Source organism: Alexandromys fortis, unplaced genomic scaffold, assembly GCF_014885135.2.
Source record: "Alexandromys fortis isolate MF-2015 unplaced genomic scaffold, M_Fortis_MF-2015_v1.1 scaffold_347, whole genome shotgun sequence".
Classification (NCBI taxonomy): domain Eukaryota; kingdom Metazoa; phylum Chordata; class Mammalia; order Rodentia; family Cricetidae; genus Alexandromys; species Alexandromys fortis.
The window spans coordinates 478,148-488,510 of NW_026068236.1; the positions used below are offsets into that span (position 1 = coordinate 478,148).

Below are 10,363 nucleotides of genomic sequence, written 5' to 3' on the forward strand. Positions count from 1 at the left end.
AGAAAAATTTTAACGAACCATTAACTCTCTGAAATGAAGAGGCAGAAAATGGAAACAAATTATGATGAGAGAATGAATAGCTTTCTTAGGACATCACTGATGACCGGAAACAAATAAATTCACAAAAGGAATCCTTTTGATCAGGAAGAAGAGAGGACAGTGACAACTGATCATAGTCATCTATAAATAGATAAACAAACAAAGAAATAAATAAGTAGATATATTGATGCATAAATAAATCTGTGAACTTCATTAGTATCTGGATGAAATTTATGCCTTGATGGATGATAATGAGAAAATTGAAGTTCAGAACAAAGAAAGGAGGAAAAATATCGAGGAGTCAGTACAGAAAATGGAGACGATGAATGATTCTAACAGGATGGAAGATACTGTGCATCAGGCAGACACTACTGAGGACCAGATAGAAGAGAGAATGGGTACTGTCAACTGCAAGCGCAAGAGATCACAGGTCTTCTGAGAGCATGGAATGAACAGGATCGATGATACAGTCGTGATGCTATCTGTGCAAACATAGAAGAATGGAAGGTGCCTTTTTCAACTGATACAATGTTTCTCATTTTATATCTTGATTTTACTTTAATTTTGATTTTAAGGATTGAAAACAGAAAATAACATTCATATTGCTTTTAAAAAGTTTATTGTAGGTCTTGTCTAGAAAACTAGAATTTTTGTCCTTAGTCCTCAAGCGCCCTTGTTTACTATGCTTTCAAGTCACGATTAATCAGGAATGAGATTAGGAAAAAAGGTCTATCAAGGTCACTTGGAAAGCCTTTTCAGAGCACACTCTTTCCATGCCTGATTAACATATTCTAATCTCACCTAACTCTGTACCATACACTATCAAGAAACTAGGATAATGATGGTTGCTATTTGTGAACTCTCTGAGGTGACGGAATTGTTCATTCTAATTGTAGAAGCTGTCGCTTGTAGCGTCACCACTTCTTGCCATGCTCACATGAGCCTTATTGACAATTGGGAATTGTTTATTATCTTCAAAAACTCGGGTAGTCTATGTATGAAACAACTGTAGCTGCAATGGGGATGAAGGTGAATGAATCACAATTGGGAGGGGTCAGTTCATTTGTGAAGCTCTGGAAAGTAAATGTTTTAGCCAATCTAGTTGCTGTTGTAACCACTCAGCTGCTGTTCCAACATGAACACACCAATGGAGAGACAGTGGGGGAATGAATGAGCATGGCTGCTTTCCAGTTCCTTACAGAGACAGTGGCAGGCCAGAGTTTTTCAGCTGTGGAATATAAGCTGTCAACCCTTGGTAATCAGCAGCATCTGGATTACATTTAATTATTGTATAATGATTTATTCCTTTACTGTGTGACCTTTAGTAATTTTCCAGTTTTTCTTTTGAAAGCAGTGTTTTAATGAGAAGTATTGCATGTATATCATATTGCAGATATTTAAATATTTTGTAGAATCAATTGTTGCAAGTATTATTGTGATTATAGATTGCAAATATATCCCTTCAGTTTTTCATTTATCTTTTGGCTCTCATGATTTTTATGTGAAACGTTCATTTTATATTGTATAATTAAATGTATTATATATTTCAAAATATCAAGATGTATTGAAACCATGTTGTGATTTGATAATCTGATTTATTTACTTATTATGTATAGAGTGTTCTCTCTACATGTATGCCTGCAGGCTACAAAAGGACACCAAATCTCATTACAGATAGTTGTGAGCCACCAAGCAGTTGTTGGGAACTAAACTCAGGACATCTGGAAAACCAGCCAGTGCTCCTAACCACTGAGCCATCTCTACAATCCCATGAGGAGTGGGTGGGTGGTGGGGTGGGGGAGCAAAGTTAGAAGGTACGGGAGGGGAGTAGGGAGTGGGAACTGGGATTTGTATGTAAAATGAGAAAAGAGACAGTTTTTTAAATAAAATAAAATTAAGAGGATTTGTTTGTCATGCCTTTATACCTCTTAATTTATTAGATCTTCAAAATTAATTCCTTTTTCAACTTTCTATTTAACAGATTAGTGGGAAATTTCCCATGCACTCTAAACACAGGATGAAAACAGTTGCTCTTACTTTTCAATTTTGAGAAAAGACTGAAATAATTCTGGAGTGTACGATGGGCTTATATTTTATGACATTACCACAAGAATTTAATAAAATAAAGTATAAATTTTGGCCATGTTGGTTGATATTTATGAGCTCTTATCTTTCTACAAGATAGTGTCATATCAGTCTAGTTTAAGAGTGAATTACTGCAGTGGTATTTTTCTGTTTCCTCACACCATCTTTGTAATTAGTGGAGATCTGATAAAGACACAGCTGTGCAAATCCTCCTGCAGAGTCTGCCTGTGGCAGGGCTGTAAGCTGCACACCCAGACACAGTTTGGGGCCAGGATGCAGGCTTGCTGGAAGCACTGTGCCATTGCTGCACAGAGATAGGTGCCAGAGTCCTCCAGCTGGGCATCCTTGATGTGAAGGGTGCTCTTGCCCTCCTTATTGTTGAAGGTTGAGTTTAACTTCCCATTCTGCTTTGTTCCCGGAGACAGATAGAAAAGATTGATGAGGCTGCCCCTGGAATTCTGCCGTAACCACTGCACATTTCTTATGATTATAGAAAAGTTGCATGTGAGAACATAATTGGTTCCCTCGTGGAGACTCAGGGCTGAAGGACTCTGCTCCACCTCAACTCCTCTCACCCCTGCTTGGAAACAGAAAAGTAATTCAGAATTAATGAAGGGTTTTATCAAATATCCCAGGAGACATCATGAGGATGACTGCAGGAAGCTCTGTGTTGACTCATTCCCCCTTCACCACTGATATCTCTGCAGAATCCCTAAAGCAACATAGGTGAGCACAACTTACAGCAAATCCACACCGAAAGAATCCCCAGCACAGCTCCCAGTTTCCTCTCCATGGCCCCTGTCCAGTTGCTGGGGTGTCTTCTCTCCAGCTGTGAGGGTGTCAACTCTCGTGCCCAGACACCCTTGTGCTTACACACAGCAGTTCTCTCCTAATCACTGAGCTTCCTCTTTCGTCTGAACAAGAAACTCCACCCACCTCCACTGCACGATTGTAGAGGACAATGATGTAGAGCACAGAACACTCTATTTCTAATGTAACACTTCTTATACAGGAGCTTGGGGGAAGATTGTGAGGAAGAGGAATTCATAAATGCAGAATATTGGTGTGAGAACTAATAGCTCCAGTGGGTTAGTAGAGCTTTGCAGAATCCTAATTCTGATTTTTTGACTTTTTTTTTTTTTTTTGGAAATTTTCAACAGTATAGACTGATCATTGTCTCCCATTCTCCATCACCTCCAAGAGCTTCTATACATTCTCATCAACTGAACTCCATGCTCTTTCTTTTTCTCTCTTTGTAGAAAGCAAAGAGGCAAACAAACAAAATCCAAACATAACAAGTTAAAAAAAAGAAGAAACTCACATACTCTTATAAGAACAAAATACATAAATAGACAAAGAACCCAACAAGGAAGTCCTGACAAGACTCTTCAATTACACTCTCATATCAGCATGCAATGCACTGAACAGAATAAAAGGAATTTCTTGCTATTAAGATCATCATGTACATAGAAAGTGTTTTAAGCAGAGATTCGGTGGTTATATGAAAAACAAGGCATACCCGCCCATGTTACTACCCTAATTTATTTTCCATCTCTTGGCTTTTGTCAACTCTTCCACTGTGCTGTATTTAGCTCAGTTGTGCCGGCTCCAGTTTATCAAGACCCTGCTCCTCTATTCTTTTATACCTTGTAAGTTTTCCTTCTCAAGTAATTATTTCTCTTCTTTCTAAGTTTAAAGTGTGTGTATACACATATGTGCATGCATTTATTATATGTATAATATATGTGATATGATGGTATTGGACTAATTTCTATTTCTTTTGAGAAATTTTAAGCATAAAACTAAAGAAAGAAAGCAGTGGAGATGTTTTCTCCTGAGTGTTTATTCTCATAATGCCCAGAGAGATTTTATTTTGCTTACATCTGTTCAGAGAATTCTTCTTAAAATAGATTGATAGAGTATGGATCCATTCAACAGACTCTAGATGTCTTTGGTTTCCTATAGATTGAGAGCTAAAGATCCGGGTGATCTCTACAGCATCGCCTCTACTCTTCGCTTTGTGAGTGGATTGTCTTATGTCCTATGTCTGTTCTCAGGTCTTCAAATCTCTAGGCAACTTGAGAAAAAGTAATTTTTAGGAACCCTGCAGTGCCCCCTAGTGTATGGACATCACCAACAAAAATGACTTCAGGCTGTCTCCACAAGTCTTATTAAAACAGCTCTTTTCACCCCATCCCTTCCTGGTGAAGGAAATGCAGGTGGTCAGAAGACAAGACTGACTAGATGGAGTTCTCAAAAGAAGAAATAAAAATGGCCAAGTAATATCTCAATATTGCTCAGCATCCTTATCAATTAGTGAAATGCAAATTAAAATATCTTTTATGTTTTGTCTCACACTAGTTAGAGTATCTAAAATCAACAAAACAACTAACAACACATATTGGTCGGGGTTAGTAGAGTGAAAGGAACCTGCATTCACTGTTGGGGGAATGAAAATTGGTACAGTTACTCTGGAAATAGATATGGAGAGTCATCAAAAGACTAAAGATAAATCTATCACACAACCCAATTATTCCACTTCATGATATATGTCTAAAGAACTCTATATCCTACTGCACAGATAGTCACTTATATTCATTGCTTCTCTATTCACAGTAACTAAGAAATGGAAACAATTTAAATGTCCTTCAACATATGAATGGATAATAAAAATGTGGCACCTTTGTATTATGACTTAGTCTTCTCTGTAAAGAAAAATGAAATGAAAAAATTGCCTATAGATGGATATAACAAAAAGAAGTTTGTTTTAAATGATTTGACAGAGAGCCTGAAAGACAAATACCACATGTTCTGCCATTGAACTCCAAATCCAATGGAAATTGTAGAAGCTCCTAGCTCCAAATCTTCAGATGGAAATATATAACTTGAAGTAGCCATAGACGTCAGAAATATACAAAAGGGAACACATGGTTGACAAGAAGCACCAGAAATTGGAATAGCAAGGTAAACATAATTTGGGGCATAGAGGTTCAGAAATTAAGATGTCATCTTGGTGAATTTTTCCTTTGATGTGTATGAAGTATCTTTCCCCCTCTCTTTTGATTAATTTTGGTTGGAATTCTATTTTGCTAAAATTTGAATGGGCACACTACCTTTCCCACAGTTTAGACAAAACTTGTTCTGCTTTCTCTATTTTATATGTTCTGATTTAGTGGAGTTGTGTGGTACCCATTGCACACAATTTTATTCTTTTCTAAAATCTCATTGTGTTCAGTGTTCTTTTATGTGACTATTGAGCATTACTATATCATACTAGGAAGACTGTCTATCCATGTTTCTCACTTTTAACCATGTTTATTTGTCTTTTTAATCACTGAAGTACATAACTGCTTCTACATTGTGGTTGGGAGCATGTTATCAAATAAGCAATTGCAAATACATTTTCTCATTGCGGGGTTCATTTTCATGTTATTGATGATCTATATTGTACAATAAAAATAATTTTATCTATCTTAATTTTCCTTTTGGTTTCTAGTATACCATCTAAGAATAATTTTTCTAATCCATTTCAAAAGGATCTATACCCCATATTTTATTCACAAGTTTTTATAGCTTATTGAATGTAGGATTTTAATGTAGGATCCATTTAGATTCAAGTTTTATGAGCTCTTATAAAAAGGAGGTATGAGAAATACTTTCATATAGGAAATCAAAATCTGTCCCTGTTTGTCATCTCATGCAATGGCTTGTGAAATGTCAACAACCTGCATTGTTCACTCAAAAGTGACACTTTCATTCTCATGCTCCTGAAACAGTTCAGGGCAGATCAGATCCTCTCTTCTCATACCTGGATGTAACCAGGAACACATCTGAGTAGAAACTGCCCATACTTGAATGTATGACCACAGTCATATACATTCAGATTTTTCTAGTTTTGCCTTTTTCTGTCACATTTATGACTATCCTCTGCCATATTTCTTTCAAATTTCATGTGTCCACTTTTTGAAACCATCTTCCTATGAGAAATGACTTTCTGTCAATTGTTCCAGATGTCCTGAATGCTCTGCAGACCCCTTCTCTCCAAGTCTCCGCTTTCAGCCTCCATGTGTCTCTCAGGCTCCTTGGAGCATTTCTGCAATAAAGCCGATACCAGAGGTCACCACCATCTTTGATGTCTCTTGTATTTATAATTCTTTAACAAATGAGTTTATTCTAGAGGTTAAAGGGGACTCTTGCACAGCAGGGGCTCCCTCCCAGACCCCAAATTAGGCATAATTAACACCTAAACACCTGTTTTACAGAGATCCTTTATAAAGCAAGGAAAAAAAGTTAAAATGACTGCTTTCTGAATCAGGCAGAAAACAGCAGCAAATGACCTTGCAAGTATAATTTTTAAGAATAGGAAGAGTGGGCCTCTTTGTTAGAAGGGGCTAATATGTTATGGTAAAGGAGATAAGGGATGAGGGAAAGGGGTAGAGGTGTCTGTCCCAGAGGGACAAAGGACTGCCTCTGGATAGAGAGGAGACAGATGTGGCATACAGGCAAATGGTGGTCTATAAAAGGTAAAGGAGGGAACTCCCTGTTAGGATGGCATGTTTAATTTCAATTGACATGTCAGTTAGTTGAGCCAGAGAGGGCTTTTGATTGCTGGACTTTGGTAGTCAGCCTCAAGAGGAGGAAGTGGCCAATAAGGGAATAGACCTTGGTGGTTAGCTTTAGGAATGTAATCTAAAGATTTTCAGCAAGGCAGAGGGAACGGCATAGAAGAGCAAGGCCTGCCAGAGCCCCATGCTTGGGTGGGCTAGTGTCCCTTCAGAGCTTGGAGAGATAGCTTAGAAGTCAAGAACAGGTACTTTCATGGGACATTATGGTGCATGCTTGACCTCATCACTTTGGAGAAAGAGGCAGGAGGACACTGGAGCCTCCTGTAGGGGATGCAGAAGCACTTGTCTTCCCTTTGCTATGCAAATGACCCTGCACCACCCACAGACCTGGCCCAATGGATCTTACACACTTCTCTCAACACTCCATAGAGAGCTGCCAGGGTACAGGACTCTCTCACTCTCTGATTTTAGTAACACATCAAGGGAAAATTTTGCTGTGTATTATAAAGGTTTTCATGTCCTATCCCATAATAGTCCTCTAATAATTACATCAAGTACTTTTGTTAAAAGGTAAGAGCCTTTCCATCATGAGTATTCTTTAGCAGTGACACAGCACTGTCTTTGAAGTGGGGGTAATCTAAAAGGCATCTGACAGTCAACTAGGTCTTGACATATAATTGTTTATTTTCATTATGAGATCACTCCAGATGCTTTAGCAATTGTTGTATGTTTTAGAAACATTATTTCAAGATGTTTTAGACTATCCTTCCATGAAACATAAATTACAGGAAATTCATGGTGTCAACACTGAAAAATATATTTGTCTCCAGCCATGGTCACAGGTTTGTGTGCAGGCAGCAGGTGCCTGGGGAGCACTGTGCACTTGCTGCACAGAAGTATGTGGCTGAGTCTCCAGGATGGGCAGCTGTGATGTTCAGGGAGAAACGTTTGTCCTCCTTATTCAGTAGGACAGTGAGTCCTTGTTCTTCTTTCCTGTCCACATTCGAGAGAATACTTAAAAGAAACTGGAGACCTGCCCCAGGCACTTGCTTGTACCAGGAGAAGAAGGAAGGAACAGTGGCTGTGTAGGTGCAGGTGATAAGGGCGCTGCTTCCCTCCTGGACACTCAGGAGAGAAGGCTGCTGTTCCAGCTGCTCTGCTCTGCTCACACCTGTGCAAAAGGAAACAGTAGGAAGACCATCAGGACACCATGCCCCAGACTTTGTTTTTCTTCCCATGGTGATTTCAGGAACCCTGGAGGAACCAGTCTGCTCCTCAGACTGACAATGAACATTGCCAAATGCCTTGTTTCCCCAAAGCTCTCACTCACAGTTCAGCTGCAGCCACAAGCACAGGACAAAAGGTCCAGTCAGCGTCTTCATTGCTCTCCTTGGGTACTGTGGCCTTCAGCCAGGCAAGATGCTTCTGTGGTCAGCTCCCCTTCTCAGTCCTCCACAGCACTGCAGGTTCTTCAGTTGTCTGCAGATGACTGCTGGCTGTGACTGCTCTCCAAGAAGTCAATCAAATTGTTCCTAAGTTTGCAGCAAGAGAGATGCTCTACCACCTGTTGGACAGTATCTATCTGCTGCACCAGCTGTTCCAATTCTCTTTAATAGTGTTACATTTGTCATGCATTTATTTTCTGCTTTTACTCAATATTTGTTCTTATAGAGTGTATAACTGAGAACTGATTCAATATTGTCTACCTTAACATGTAGTTTAATATAATGTAATAATCTTAGAATAATTATTTCTGAGACACTCCTGACAGCCTCATCCATGGTTTTTATTACTGAGTAGAATTAGAAAACATTGAGATGAATTCTTCAGGAGCAGATTTTGTGCTCTCCTGCCTCCCCAACACCAAACATGCTCAGGAGACATTACCTGGTTTAGACATTAGTAACCCCAAGGTTTACAATTTGGGGATCTTCTGAAGCTAATGAGAACCTGCCTAATGGTTAGGTTGTAAAACTGATAGGGATCAGAAACAAGTCTGGTCCATAGAAAAAGGAATCACCTTAAGTTATCACAGTCCATTTGAGCAACTAATTTTTGGCTAACAAGCACACAAACAGAAACACCCATCTCTGTGTGTGTGGTGGGGGGGGAGAAAGAGATGGAGGGAGGTAGGGGGAGATTAAGAGAGAGAGAAACACCTCCCAAACACATCAGGTTGCTTAACACTTGGTGACCACAGTAGTCACTCACTCATCATTGTAAGGTTGCTATGCTCACCTTTACATCTTCATCACCCAATAATCAGGAAAGACATTTCTGAATTAAAAGGCACCAGGGTCAAATGACTTTACAAACATTACACAACATTCCACACAAAGCTCCAGGGTATACATTCTTCTCAGCAGCACATGGAACTCTCTCTAAAATAGATTAAATTGTTGATCATAATTTAAGTCTTAACAAACACAAAAAATAATATTTCCTATTTCTTATAAGACTGTGTTATGATAAAATTAGAAGTAAATAGCAAGGGAATCTACCTACACAACTATATAATAGAAAAAATGGTCCATGACTTATTGAAAAAGAAACATGGAAGAATTTTATTTTTAGAATAAAATGAAAAACAAAAGCCCAATTATACTAATGTTTTTGATGCATCAAAAGCAGTTCTCTAGATAACAAGATGGTTTAATTATTTTTTTAAAAAAAAAACTTGCCTTTAAGACTGACAAGCAGAATTCAATCCCTGAAAGATTTTTGGTAGAAAAAAATAATCAACTCCTGTAAGTTTTCCTTGGACCTACATACCCTCACTCACATGTGTTCTCTCTCCCCTAGAATGTATATGTAGGGATTCTCTCATTACACTGACCATGCCATGCTCAGGCTGGCAGCGGTGGCTGCATCACTCATGTGTAGTGCTCTCGTCCCCCAACCCCTAAGCAGTCTCTGTGCATTGAAACAATAGACCAGAGAACCAGAGACCAAGGTCTCAGCTTCTGCCACAGCTTTCTTATCGCCTGTCCCCTCCCTTGTCATTTCCACTGGAGTCATCTTGTGTAGTGTTGAGTCTACACGTTGGGCCCCTGTGAACTCAGAGTCATTGGCATTTTTCCAACGGCCACCAGCTATACAATAGAAAGAAGCACACCAGAGGCACAGTAGAGAGATTTGCACACCAGCAACCCAGTTCTGTGGCCACTGTCCCCAGGTCAGGTCAGGTGGTGAACTGTCGCTGCCCCTCCAGATCTGTGCCAACCAGCTAGGACTGCCTGCTTTCTCAGGAGATGACCCTGATCAATGCCTGGCCCAAAACAGGAGTGAAGAGTCTCAGGGATTGCTGTTCCACCAATTTTCTTCACCTTAGTCCTGCTTTTCCCTAATAAACTCCTAAGTGTGTTTGTCAAGCTCTGTGGTTTATTTCTCACAGCCATAGGAACAAAAGTATACCCCCACACATACACATGCTTACACACACACACTCACACTCACACACACACACACACACACACACACTGAATGTAATTTTTAAGTGTAAACATTTTAAAGTAGTTTTTAAATCAAGGTTTATAATTATAAATATTACCATTAGGATAGTAAAGAAGATGCCACTTCTAGAGAGGATGCCTCTTCTCCTGCTGAGACCCACCCATACAACCTGAGAACTAGTCTTTAGTCACTGTCTATGGCCTCATGAACCAGGCCCAACT

General features: G+C 39.2%; 2 gene segments (V, D, J or C); both read right to left on the reverse strand.

Moving 5' to 3' along the window:
- Window positions 1-2,279: 2,279 nt before the first annotated feature.
- On the reverse strand, window positions 2,280-2,986 carry LOC126493867 (T cell receptor alpha variable 22-like). The segment is given in 2 exon segments: window positions 2,280-2,701; window positions 2,866-2,986. Coding segments are annotated over 2 exon segments (474 nt in total).
- Window positions 2,987-7,525: 4,539 nt separating this feature from the next.
- LOC126493868 (T cell receptor alpha variable 5-like) lies at window positions 7,526-8,130 on the reverse strand. The segment is given in 2 exon segments: window positions 7,526-7,860; window positions 8,020-8,130. Coding segments are annotated over 2 exon segments (387 nt in total).
- Between the last annotated feature and the right edge of the window lie 2,233 nt (window positions 8,131-10,363).